General features: G+C 46.1%; 1 protein-coding gene across 3 annotated transcripts in view; it reads right to left on the reverse strand.

Moving 5' to 3' along the window:
- Positions 1 to 14,338, reverse strand: part of LOC137351806 (tropomyosin alpha-4 chain) — a 252,254-nt gene that overhangs the window by 35,183 nt on the left and 202,733 nt on the right. For all 3 annotated transcript variants that reach the window (XM_068016661.1, XM_068016659.1, XM_068016660.1), the window contains 2 exons: positions 10,999 to 11,116; positions 7,427 to 7,497 (listed from right to left, as the gene is read on the reverse strand). In XM_068016661.1, the coding sequence (XP_067872762.1) occupies positions 7,427 to 7,497; positions 10,999 to 11,116 (189 nt within the window). The remainder of the gene's footprint in view (positions 1 to 7,426; positions 7,498 to 10,998; positions 11,117 to 14,338) is intronic.

Below are 14,338 nucleotides of genomic sequence, written 5' to 3' on the forward strand. Positions count from 1 at the left end.
GTATTGTGTACAAGCTGGGAATGCTGGCCGCTTCGAGGACTTCTGTGTTGGAGATACGGTCCTGCCACCTGATGCCAAGTATTCTCCGGAGGCAGCGAAGAAGGAATGAATTGAGACGTCGCTCTTGGCTGGCATACGTTGTCCAGGCCTCGCTGCCATAGAGCAAGGTACTGAGGACACAGGCCTGATACACTCGGACTTTTGTGTTTCGTGTCAGTGCGCCATTTTCCCACACTCTCTTGGCCAGTCTGGACATAGCAGTGGAAGCCTTACCCATGCGCTTGTTGATTTCTGCATCTAGAGACAGGTTACTGGTGATAGTTGAGCCTAGGTAGGTGAACTCTTGAACCACTTCCAGAGAGTGGTCGCCAATATTGATGGATGGAGCATTTCTGACATCCTGTCCCATGATGTTCGTTTTCTTGAGGCTGATGGTTTGGCCAAATTCATTGCAGGCAGCGCAAACCTGTCGATGAGACTCTGCAGGCATTCTTCAGTGTGAGATGTTAAAGCAGCATCGTCAGCAAAGAGGAGTTCCCTGATGAGGACTTTCCGTACTTTGGACTTCGCTCTTAGACGGGCAAGGTTGAACAACCTGCCCCCTGATCTTGTGTGGAGGTAAATTCCTTCTTCAGAGGACTTGAACGCATGTGAAAGCAGCAAGGAGAAAAAAATCCCAAAAAGTGTGGGTGCGAGAACATAGCCCAGTTTCACACCACTCAGGATAGGAAAGGGCTCTGATGAGGAGCCACCATGTTGAATTGTGCCTTTCATATTGTCATGGAATGAGGTGATGATACTTCGTAGCTTTGGTGGGCATTCAATCTTTTCTAGTAGTCTGAAGAGACCACGTCTGCTGACGAGGTCAAAGGCTTTGGTGAGATCAATGAAAGCAATGTAGAGGGGCATCTGTTGTTCACGGCATTTCTCCTGTATCTGACGAAGGGAGAACAGCATGTCAACGGTCGATCTCTCTGCACGAAAGCCACACTGTGCCTCAGGGTAGACGCGCTCGGCCAGCTTCTGGAGCCTGTTTAGAGTGACTCGAGCAAAGACTTTCCCCACTATGCTGAGCAGGGAGATTCCACGGTAGTTGTTGCAGTCACCGCGGTCACCTTTATTTTTTATAGAGGGTGATGATATTGGCATCGCGCATGTCCTGGGGTACTGCTCCCTCGTCCCAGCACAGGCATAGCGGTTCATGTAGTGCTGAGAGTATAGCAGGCTTGGCACTCTTGATTATTTCAGGGGTAATGCTGTCCTTCCCAGGGGCTTTTCCGCTGGCTAGGGAATCAATGGCATCACTGAGTTCCGATTTGGTTGGCTGTATGTCCAGCTCATCCTTGACTGGTAGAGGCTGGGCTGCATTGAGGGCAGTCTCAGTGACAGCATTCTCCCTGGAGTACAGTTCCAGGTAGTGCTCAACCCATTTGTTTGTGTTGGTCAGTGATTATGTCCCCTGATTTAGATTTGAGGGGGGCGATCTTCTTGATGGTTGGCCCAAGAGCTCTCTTCATGCCATCATACATTCCTCTGATGTTTCCGGTGTCTGAGGCCAGCTGAATATGACTGCATAGGTGTTGCCAGTAGTCATTTGCACAGCGCCTAGCTGTTCTTTGTGCAGTGCTTCTGGCTGCTTTAAGTGCTGCGGATGTTAAATCGCTGGGGGCTTTCAAGACAGCATGGAGTGGGCTTCGCCATCAGAAACTCCTTGCTCAGCATGATAGAGCCTCCCTCAAATGGCTCGGAACGCATACTGTCCATCCGACTGCTCACCACCTCTGGTCCAGTACACCTACTCAGCATCTATGCTCCAACACTCTGCTCCCCACCTGAAGCTAAAGACCAGTTCTGCGAGCAACTCCATATCATTAGCAGCATCCCCAACACCGAACACCTATTCCTGCTGGGGGACTTTAATGCCAGGGTTGGGGCCGACCATGACTCATGGCCCTCCTGCCTTGGGCGCTATGGCGTTGGAAGGATGAATGAGAATGGTCAGAGATTGCTCGAGTTGTGTACCTATCATAACCTCTGCATCACCAACTCGTTCTTTCACACTAAACCCTGTCATTAGGTTTTACGGAGGCACCCAAGATCACATCATTGGCACCAGCTAGGCCTCATCGTCACAAGGTGAGCCGCCTTAAACAGTGTTCAAATCACACGCAGCTTCCACACTGCGGACTGCGACACCGACCACTCCCTGGTGTGCAGCAAGGTTAGACTCAGACCAAAGAAGTTGCATCATTCCAAGCAGATGGGCCACCCGCGCATCAACACGAGCAGAATTTCTCACCCACAGCTGTTACAAAAATTTCTAAATTCACTTGTAACAGCCCTTCAAAACACTCCCACAGGGGATGCTGAGACCAAGTGGGCCCACATCAGAGACGCCATCTATGAGTCAGCTTTGACCACCTACGGCAAAAGTGCGAAGAGAAATGCAGACTGGTTTCAATCTCATAATGAAGAGCTGGAACCTGTCATAGCCGCTAAGCGCATTGCACTGTTGAACTACAAGAAAGCCCCCAGCGATTTAACATCCGCAGCACTTACCCAAGTCCAGGTCATTAATATATTAACAAGAGCAATGGTTTGAATACCATTGTATAGCTCCCTCCAGTTTGAAAAACAACCAATCACCTCTACTCTCTGCTTCTGTCCTTTCGCCAATTTTGTATCCGTGCTGTCAGTGTATCAGTAATTTTGCTAACAGGTCTATCACATGGAACTTTAGCAAACGCCTTTGAAAGTCCATATGCAGACATCAACCACACTATCCTCATGAATCTTCTCCATTACAAAGAACTCGGTCAAGTTAGTCAAGCATGATTTAGCTTTAACAAATTAGTGCTGACTTTCATTTATTAGCCCATAATTTCTACATGCCAATTCATTTTGTCCCAAATTATTGTCTCTAAAAAAGTTTTCCCACCACCGACATTAGCCTGACTGCCTGTAGCACCGGGTTTATCCCTTTGCCCTGTTATTTTCAGTAACAGGTGTAACATTTGTAATCCCCAGAACTCAGTCACCAACTGCAATTCCGAGGAGAATTGGAAGATTGTAGCCACAGCCTCCACAATTTCCACCCTTACTTCCCTCAGTACCCTAGGATGCATCCAATTCGAACCAGGTAACTTCTACTTTGAGCACTGCCAATCTCCTCTTTATTTTTGATCCTGCTGCAGCCTTCTCCCTTTAAACTTCATTGGCAGCATCTTCTCCAATGAAGACAAATGCAAAGCACTCATTTTGTAAATCAGCCATGCCCTCTGCCTCCACAAGATCACAGGTTTGGTCTCTAATCAGCCCGACCCTTACTTTGACGACTCTTTTACCATTTATTTATATGGCCAGAGTTTTACACCCCAGCCGCAGGAGTAGGCTGGAAGTTGGGGGAGGGGTGGGGGTCATAAAATTGAGAGGGAGGCAGGGATAGCCATTCCCGTCGTCTTCCCACCCCGCTGCAATTTTACAAGGGGTGGCGGTGAGAAATGGCCTGCCCGCCCCAGGCCAATTAAGGCTCATAAGTGACCAATTAACTTCCGCTTAAGGGCCTCCTCCCACCACCGCTGGTATTTTACCAGCGGCCAGCTCAGGTCCCCCCTGGAGGCTACCCAGTAAAACCTGGCGGCCTTCTTGTGGGCTGGGGGAGCCAGGGGGTGGGGGGGGGGGGGGGTGGTGTTGCCCTCCTGATCGGGCACCCTGTGCCCCACGGAGGGCCCTCCACGGCCCAACCGCCCCTACCGAAGTATATTCCCCTCTTAACCTCCCCCCACCCCACCCCCGCAACAGAACCCACTTGCTTCGCTGAGGCCCAGCCAATTTCCTCCAGCCAGGCCCCACAAACGTACTTGTTTTCCAGGGCCAGCGTCCCTCTTGCTCCTCTCCCTGGCTGCAGTCCCAACAGTGGCCACTGCTCCTGGTGGCTCTGCTGGGACGGAGAGCTGCCAGCCCAATGATTGGTTTGCAGCTCTTAGAGGAGGGACTTCCTGCGTCAGAGGGTCCGAAGTTCCACCTGAGGCCAATTAAGGGCCTGGGCCAGGTAAAATTGGAGCGTGGCTCCCAGGCCTGGTGGATGGGGGCTCGTCCCCAACTTTTGGGCTGGTGGGCAGGGCCTCCAGCCCAATGTAAAATTCCAGTCTGTTTCAAAAAGACTTTTGGTTTCCCTTTTACGTTAGCTGCTAATCTATCAGATGAAATGTAACAGAAAGAGTAGATAAGGGTAATGCATAATATATCTGGATTTCCAAAAAGCATTCGGTTAAGGTCAGAACATGTGGAGTCAGGGGGAAAGTTGCAGAATGGATAGTAAGCTGGCTACAAAACCGGAAAGAGAGAGAGTAGAGTTAAAAGTGCTTAATCAGATTGGCAAATAATGAGAATGGTGTGTCATGAAGATTGGTGCTGGGACCATTATCGTTCACCATTTACATAAATAGTTTGGCTTCTGAAATTGGAAATATAATTTCAATATTTGGGAATGACACCAAACTGGAGGTATAGTTAATATACCAAGGAGGACTGCGACAAAATATTGGGAGACATTAATGAACTTACAAAATGGGCATGTAATTGGCAAATTCTTTTCAATATAGCTAAGTGTAAGGTGTTGCATTTTGGTAGGAAGAACAAGGAGGCCACACACTGCTTGGAAAGTAAATGTCTAAATGGGGTAGTGGAGCAGAGGGATCTGTGGGTACTGGGATACACAAATCACTAAAAATAGCAATAGAGATTAATAAGGCCATCAAAAAAGCAAACAAAGCACTGAGGTTTATTTCTAGAGCGATAGAATTGAAAAGCAGAGAAATTACATTAAACTTGTAAATAACCTTGGTTGGACCGCACTTGGTCTCCAGAATATAAAAAGTATATAGAGGCACTAGAGAAGGTGCAAAAAAGATTTACTAGAATACCAGAACCCATCAGGAAAGATTTAACAGGCTGAGCTCTTTAGAAAAAGGACTGGGGATGGGATGGGGTGGGGTGGGGACCTGATCGAGGTTTTTAAAATTATAAAAGGGTTCAGTAGGGCAGATGTAGAGGAGACGTTTCCACATGCAGACGAGACCAGAACTAGGGGCCATAAATATGAGATAGTCACAAGGAATTTAGGAGGAAGTTCTTTACCAAGAAAGTGGTTTAGAATGTGGAACTTGTTACCACAGAGAGTGGAGGTGAACAGTATAGATGCATTTAAGCGGAAGCTAGATAAACACATGAGGATTGAAGCATATGTTAATGAGGCTAGATGAAGAGAGAGGTGGGAGGAGACTCGTGTGGAGCATAAACACCAACGTGGAATAGATAGGCAAAATGGCCTGTTTCTGTGCTATAAATTCTTTGGAAAGTTTGTAATATTCTCATACTGTCTCTTTGCCCTTTTTATTACCTACTTTAGATCTTCCGTACTTGCTATATTCAGCTTGCATCTCTACTGTATTATGAATCTTACAATTATCATAAGTCTCCTTTTCCTGTCTTTTTTTAACCTCTTTCTTTTGCCAGAGAGCTCTAGCTTTGGACACCCTTCCTTTTCCCCCCATGGGAATGTGTCTATTCTATACCTGCAACATCTCCTCTGCGAAAGCTTCCCATTGTTCAGTTCTTATTTTGCCCAACAATTCTTGAACCAATCCACCTGTGCCAGATCTCCCTTCAACTCACCAAAGTTAATCCTCCTCTAGCTAAGTACCTTGTCCTTTTCCATAATTATTCTAAACTTGAATGCTCCCCCACTGAAACTTGCTCCACTTGCCCCAGAACTAAATCCAATCCTGCTTCCTTCCTTGTTGAATTGGAAACACACTGATCAAGGAAGTTTTCTTCCACACATTTCAGGAATTCCTCCCCCTCTTTGCCATTGCACTGTTACTATTCCTGTCTCTATTAAGTTAATTTAAATCTCCCACTATCAATACCGTGTAGTTCTTGCATCTTTCTGTAATTTGCCTGCAAATTTGCACCTTTGTTTCCTTCCCACTATGAGGTGGCCTATAGTATACACCCAGTAGCAGAATAGCTCCTTTATTGTTCCTTAATTCAACCAAATAGATCTGTCTTTGACCTCTCAATTACATCATCCCTTTCCAGTGCTGTACTAATTTCTTCGATCAATACTGCCGCCTCATCTCCTTCCCTATCTTTCCTGAATACAGTGTAGTCAGGAACATTAAGTTCCCAATTCCTACCTTCTTTCAGCCAGATCTCTGTTCTTGCCACTATATGGTAATCCCATGCGGCAACCCGTGCCTTCAGCTCACCAAAGTTATTTACCATGCTCTGTGCATTTACGTACACACATTTCAAACCCATCTTAGAATGCCTTACATTTGCCTGCTGCCTGATCCCTCCTATTTCTGAGCTATCCTTTACTCTAGTGCTACTTGTGTCTCCCAGTCATGAACCTTGTTTCTACTCTCTAATGTTTCATCCTGTTACTCCTCCCCATTGCCAAATGAGTTTAAACCCTCTCCTGCAGTATTACCTAAACTTCCCAAGAGGACACTGGTCCCAGCTCTGTTGATGTGCAACATATCCACCTTGAACAGGTCCCTCCTGTGCCAGAATTGGTCCCAATGCCCTATGAATCCAAAGCCATTGTTCCTGCATCATTTTGCCAGCCATGTGTTAATCTGTTTTATCCTACTTTTCCTAGACTCCTAACCTCACTGTGGCACTGGGAGTAACCCAGAGATTACTATCTTTGTGGTCTTGCTTTTTAACTTCCACTCCAGCTCCAGAATCTCAGTCTGCAGGACCTCAAATCTTTTCCTTCTCATGCCATTGATTCCCACATGGTTCCCGGGTTGTTTACTCCCAAACAGTTCTGCACCCTCTCAATGATGTTTTTTTACCCTGGCACCAGGAAGGCAACACACCATGGAGGACTCACATCACTGGTTGCAGAAACGCCTGTCTAACCAGCTGAATACTGAATCCCCGATAACCACTGCATTTCTACACTTTGCTGTGCCCCCTGTGGATTCATTTGCCCCACTGTGCCAGGGAGGAATCCAGACCACACACCCCTTCCCCACACCAAAATTACCACATAATAAAACCCCTCCCTGTACCAAAATCGCCACAGAAAAAACTCACACCAAAATCACTTCCTATTAGATCAGCTGGCCATCTCAGTGATTTGACTGCATAATCCTGCCATACTCCGAGGCTCCTGGAGAGATTGTAGTTCCATTAGCAGAAAGCCCTGTCCTGGCACTTCATATTTCGCTAAAACCACAGAGCGTCACAAGCCAACAGATCCACAAATGATGGCACTAGTTTCACACAGCAGGGATTTAATTTTTTAAAAATATATAAACCCAGCCCGAGAACAAAAAGACAAAACTGAAATAAGTTAGTGAATGGGCCTTAACCATACACAATGTTTCAACCCATCCATCAAGGGACTTACATCTCTGAAACCTCAGCACGTTCCTCAGCACGCTCCAGCTCTCCCTCCAGGATGACAAGTTTACGGGCAACCTGCACAGAGTGAATAAGGTTAGCATCACAAGAAATGCTTGCTTAAAAACACACAATCCCCAAACAGGATCTCCTACCAGCATTGGGAAGCAAGCCTGTACTGAAACACACTGCAGCACTCAGCGCTTACTATTCCTCAGCCAAGTTACCAAGCTCAGCTGTAACATATGGGTGGAGGTAAAGTGAAGGCCTCTCCCAATAAACACAAGCAGAGCAACCCCATCCCCCGCCCGCAGCTTCAGAGAGGAAGGGGGAGCCAAGCAATGGGAGAATAATAAATTGGAAACCTTCAGTGTTCCAGGAACTGAGCTCCACAAAAGCCGGACAACAGTCTGATTCAGCACGGAAGAGTTGATTGGAAAAGGAGGTCATTCAACCCCTCAAACCTGCTCTGTCATTCAGTTAGATCACAGCTGATCTCTCCCTCAACACAATTTACCCAGCTTAACTCCATGCCCCTTGATACAAGACTAAACTACTGAAAGTACACGCGCTCTGAAAGAAAAAGTTACTTGTATCTTCTATTCAAATAATCACTTGGTTCATGAAGCAATTTTCTCAGTTGTTGACAGGACACACTGAGCATAGCTCCACAGTGCAAATATAATTGGAACTGAGGTCCAGTCCACAATTAATGGTTACTGAGCTTTCCCCAAAAAGCTGCAGCAGTTCAAGGAGAAAGCCCATCACCCCTTCTCAGGGCAACTAGGAAGGGAAATAATTTTCAACTTTGCTGTAATGCCCACGTCTAAAGCCAGATTGCCCTGTGTGAAGAGTCAGTGCAAACCAATAGTGCCCTGGATGTGTCTCTCGCCTTATTCTTTGACACAGTTGACCGCACCATCCTCCTCCAATGCATCTTCATCGTCCAGCTGAGTGGGACTGCACTTGTCTAGTTCCATTCTTATCTATCCAGTCATAGCCAGAGAATCACCTGCAACAGTTTCTCTTCCCACTCCTGGTGTCCCTCAAGGATCTATCCTGATCCCCCTCTTATTTCTCATCGACATGCTGCCCTCAATGACACCTACGTTTCCACACATACGCTGATGATAGCCAGCTTTACCTCATCACCACCTCTCTCGACTCCTCCACGGTCTCTAAATTGTCAGATTTAGTACTGGATGAGCAGAAATTTCCTCCAATTAAATATTGAGAAGACCGAATCCATTGCCTTCAGTCCCCACCACAGATGCTATTCCCGAGCTACTAACTCCATCCCTTTCCCTGGCAATTGTCTGAGGCTGTCCCAGACTATTCACAACCTTACTGTAGTATTTGAATGCAAGATAAGCGCCCAACCACATATCCATGGAATCACCAAGACCTCCCATTTCCACCTTCATAACATTGCCAGGCTTCGCCACCATCTCAGCCTTTCTGTTGCTAAAACCCTCATCCGCCCCTTTATCTCTAGACTTGGCTATTCTAACACACTCCAGGCCGGCCTCCCAGAATCTACCCTCCATGAACCCGAGCTCATGCAAACCTCTGCTGCCTGTGTCCTGACTTGTACCAAGTCCCATTCACCCATCACCCCTCTGCTCGCTGATCTACAACGGCTCCTAGTTAAGCAACATCTCCATTTTAAAATTCTCAACCCTGTGGTCAAACCCCTCCATGCTATCACTGCTCCCTTTCTTTGCAATCTCCTCCAGCTCCACAACCCTGCAAGATATCTACGCTGCTCCAATTCTGCCTGCGATTATTCCCCATTTTAATCACTCCATTGATGGCTGTACCTTTAGCTGCCTGGGCCCTAAGCTCTGGAATTCCCTCCCCAAATCTCCCCACCTTTCAACTTCTCTCTCCTCCTTGAAGAGGCTCCTTAAAACTTATCTTTTTGTCTAAGCTTTTGGTCATCAGCTTTAATATTTCATTATGTTACTCAGTATCTAATTTTGTTAGATAATGCTTCTGTGAAACAGCTTTGGGATGTTTAACTACACTAATGGTGTTCCATGAATATAACTCGTTATTGTGGAAGTGTGAAGAGTCAGTCCAAAGCCACTGTGCTCTGCACAAAGAGTCATTTATGACCCATGCTATACTAACTGAACAGCTTACATCTTAAAGGGGAACAGCAGTGTTCATCATTGGCCTAATGCATTGTGATCTTGGTCTCAGGGCTCCCACAAGAGTACTTTTGGTACATTTGGCCCTTCGAGCCTGCTCCGCCATTCATTATGATCATGGCTGATCATCCAACTCAGGAACCTGTTCCCGTTTTTGCCCCATTCCCTCTGATCCCTTTAGACCCAAGAGCTATATCTAACTCCCTTTTGAAAACATTCAATGTTTTGACCTCAACTGCTTTCTGTGGTAGTGAATTCCACAGGCTCACCACTCTCTGGGTGAAGTAATTTCTCATCTCAGTCCTGAAAGGTTTACCCCGTATCCTTAGACTATGACCCTTGGTTCTGGACTCCCCCACCATCGGGAACATCCTTCCTGCATCTACCCTGTCAAGTCCTGTTAGAATTTTTTAGGTTTCTATGAGAACCCCCCCCCCCCTCACTCTTCTGAACTCCAGCAAATATAATCCCAACCGACTCAATCTCTCCTCATACGTTAGTCCCAGTAATCAGTCTCGTAAACCTTCGCTGCACTCCCTCTATAGCATGAACATCCTTCCTCAGATAAGGGGACCAAAACTGCACACAATATTCCAGGTGTGGCCTCACCAAGGCCCTGTATAACTGCAGCAAGACATCCCTACTCCTGTACTCAAATCCTCTCGCTATGAAGGCCAACATACCGTTTGCCTTTTTTACCGCCTGTTGCACCTGCATGCTTACCTTCAGCGACTGGTGCACGATAACACCCAGGTCTCGCTGCATATTCCCCTCTCTCAGTTTATAGCTGTTCAGATAATAATCTGCCTTCCTGTTTTTGCTACCAAAGTGGATAACCTCACATTTATCCACATTATACTGTATCTGTCATGCATTAGCCCACTCACTTAACTTGTCCAAATCACCCTGAAGCCTCTCTGCATCCTCCTCACAATTCACCCTCCCACCCAGTTTTGTGTCATCTGAAAATTTGGAGATATTACATTTAGTTCACTCATCTAAATCATTAATATATATTCTGAATAGCTGGGGTCCTAGCACCGATCCCTGCGGTACCCCACTAGTCACTGCCTGCCAATCGGAAAAAGATCCATTTATCCCTACTCTTTGTTTCCTGTCTGCCAATCAATTTTCTATCCATTGCAACACACTACCCCCAATCCCATGCACTTTAATTTTACATGCTAATCTCTTATGTGGGACTTTGTCAAAAGCCATCTGAAAGACCAAATAAACTACAATCATTGGCTCCCCCTCATCAGCTCTACTAGTTACATCCTCGAAGAATTCTAGTAGATTTGTCAAGCATGATTTCCCTTTCGTAAATCCATGCTGACTCTGTCCGATTCTACCATTGTTCTCCTGCTGGTTAATGAAGAGCAGTGTTCTGTACATTATTATTAGTAGGAAGACGGTTGGTGCTCACTTCCTCATATTTGCGATCAGCCTCTTCTGCAATGTGTTTCGCCTCCTTCAGCTGCAGCTCCTGAAGCTCCATCCTCTCCTCATCCTTCATCGCACGGTTCTCAATTACTTTCATACCTCTGTTGAGCAAACATAGCTGCAATTAAAAGGAGATAAACCAGCAATGGGAGAACAAGTATTGAGCATCGAAGTATTGAACTAACACATGAATCAATGTGAACTCAACCAATGTAGTGAAGCATCAAATGGAATCTAATGAGTAATATTAATCAGGTCTGTCAAAGTAAGATGGTAACACAGACATGGCACTAAAAGTCGCAGATTGGGAGGGATTGACTACAAAGCATTGCCCTGTCACAACTGTGCTTCAAACCAGTGTAATTCCCAATCTATTTGTACTCATTATAAACAAATGTTGAGTGAAAGAATGCACCAGGGACTTCCACTCCAATTAGATGAACAATGATGTTTGACCCAAAATAAAATGAGTTTCAGCTGCTCATCTCCCAAACCAATTCACATAGAATTACATAAAACATACAGCACAGAAATAGGCCATTTGGCCCAGTTGGTCTATGCCAGTTTCCTCCTCCCATCCCTGTTCATCTAACCCGATCAGCATCCCCTTCTATTCCCTCCTCCCTCATGTCTTTATCTAGCTTCCTTTTAAATGCTTCGCTGAATCTTTTTCAAACTAAGTGCGAGTCTACTGTGACAGAAAGGAGATGGCCAAGGTCACTTTGCCCATAGTCTAACTCTGAGTTCTAGAACTGAATGCCCTGCTCAGTGTAGCACATTGGCAACACACAATAAACCTAAGCCACTGAACGGCAGACTTTCCGAAGGCTAAATTATAGACACTCTTGTACCTGGTCAGGGCTGAATAACTTATGTTGTAACACACAACTGACAGTTTCACTGGATCATCACTCCATTACTCTGGAGAGTTAGGGAGCATTTCACCAAACTCCCTCTTGGAAAAAACTAACCCCAATTCACTTACAATTGTACTTTCAAAATAATAACCGTCTAACTTTTGACCCTCCGTTTACCATAACATTTCTGCAGTTACTGCTTTGCTCAACCGTACCCTCACCTCCATCTTTAATGCCATACTCTCCACTAAAATGATTACTCTCTCTCATTCTGGCTGCTCCCTCATTTCCACTCCCTTAGTTCAAGGGACTTGAACAGATACGGTCGATGCCTGGTTTAGCCATTCACCACCAGCTCTGGCTGGACCACATAAAGCGCTATCAGGTCCTGCTCTCATCTGCTAAAACTGCTTACTATTCCAGGATTACAAAGATAACCCCAGCTTATTTCCTCCACTGCAAACTGTCTTCTTAAACCCCCTCTGCCCTGTCTCCTCCACCTTCACCTCAAACAATAAGCTGAGGAGTTCATGGACATCTTTATTACTAAGATAGAGACCATCTGATCAGCTTCCTCAGCCACTTCCCTCCCTTGCCCTAGCCCACTGGGCCAAACTTCCTTGAAAGATCCCTCCTGCTCCTCGCCCTGAATTCACATCATAGGATTATAGGAGTAGGCCATTCGGCCCGTTGAACCTGCTCCGCCATTCAAACAGATCAATGGCTGATCCTGATCTCAAAGCCATTTTCTCCACTATCCCCATATCCCTTGATGTCAGTATTCTAGTTTCTCTCCTATCTCCCCTCAGGCCCTCTCCAAACTCATCTTGTTCATGAGACCCACTTCCTGCTCCCTCGACCTTATTACTACTAAACAGCCAACTGCCCAACTCCCCCTCCTGGTCCTCATGACCACCCAACTCCCCCTCCTGGTCCTCATGTTAGCTGATGTTAACAGTTCTCTATCTTCAGGTACAGCCCTCTCTGCTTTAAATCTGCCATCATCACACCTCTACTGAAAAAACCCCTTGCCTCTATCATCCTTGCAAACTACCACCCCATCTCTAACTTCTCTTTCCTCTCAAAAGTGCGTGAACGTGTTGTCAGCTTCCAAATCTGTGCCCATCATTTCCGAAACACCAGTTTGAATTCCTCCAATTAGGTTTCTGCCCCTGCCACAGTACCAAAACGGTTCTTATTAAAGTCACAAATGACATCCTGTGTGACTGTGATGAAGGTAAACTCTCCCTCCTTGTCCTTCTCGATCTCTCTGTAGCCTTTGACACGGCTGACCACACCATCCTCCTTAAACACATCTCCACTGTCGTCCAGCTGGGTGGGACTGATCTCACCTGGTTCCATTTTTACCTATCTAACTGTAACCAGAGAATCACTTGAAATGGCTTTTCTTCCTGCTCCCACATCGTTACCTTTGGTGCCCCTCAAGGATCTATTGGCCCCTTCCTATTTCTCATCTACATACTGCCCCTCGGCGACTTCATCCAAAAGCACAGCATTAGTTTTCACATGTACACTGACAACACCCAGCTCTACTCTACCACCACCTCTCTCTACGGTCAATACATTATCAGACTGCATGTTTGAATCAGTACTGGATGAGCAGAAACATCCTCCAAATAAATATTGGAAAGACCAAAACTATTGTCTTTGGTCCCTGCTACAAACTACATTCCCTAGACACGAACCCCATCCCTCTCCCTGGCAACTGTCTGAACCAATTTCACAACTTTAATGTCATATTTGACCTAGAGATGACCTTCCGACCACATACCTACACCCTCACTAAGACTGCCTCATTCCACCTGTAACATTGCCAGACTTCGCCCTGTCTCAGCTCATCAGCTGTTGAAACCCTCATTCATGCCTTTGTTACCTCGAAGCTTGACTATTCCAACATACTCCTGGCTGGTCTCCCACATTCTACCCTCTGTAAACTTGAGGTCATCCAAAATTCTGCTGTTAATGTGCTTACTCACACCAAGTCCTGTTCACCCATCACCCCCGTGCTCGGTGACCTACTTTGACTCCCGATTAAGCAATGCCTCGATTTTAAAACTCTCATCCTTGTTTTCAAATCCCTCCATGGCCTCTCTCCTCCCCATCTCTAATCTCCTCCAGCCCCAGAAAGCTCGGAGATCTCTGCACTCCTCTGATTCTAACCTCTTGAGCATCCCTGATTTTAACCTCTCTGACACTAATAGCCACAACTTCAGCCGCCTAGGTTCTAAACTCTGAAATTCCCTCCTTAAATCTTTCTACCTCTCTTTCCAGCTTTTTTGATGAAGCTTTTGGCCATCTGCCCTAAGACCACCTTAAGCAGCTGAGCGTCAAATTTCCCTTTTTAAACCCTCCTCTGAAGCACCTTGTGACGTTTTATTACACGCAAGGTGCTGTAGAAATACAAGTTTCTGTTGTTGCTCTTGGGACATTTATTCTGTGGTGACC

This window comes from Heterodontus francisci, chromosome 36 (assembly GCF_036365525.1).
Source record: "Heterodontus francisci isolate sHetFra1 chromosome 36, sHetFra1.hap1, whole genome shotgun sequence".
NCBI classification, from domain to species: Eukaryota; Metazoa; Chordata; class Chondrichthyes; order Heterodontiformes; family Heterodontidae; genus Heterodontus; species Heterodontus francisci.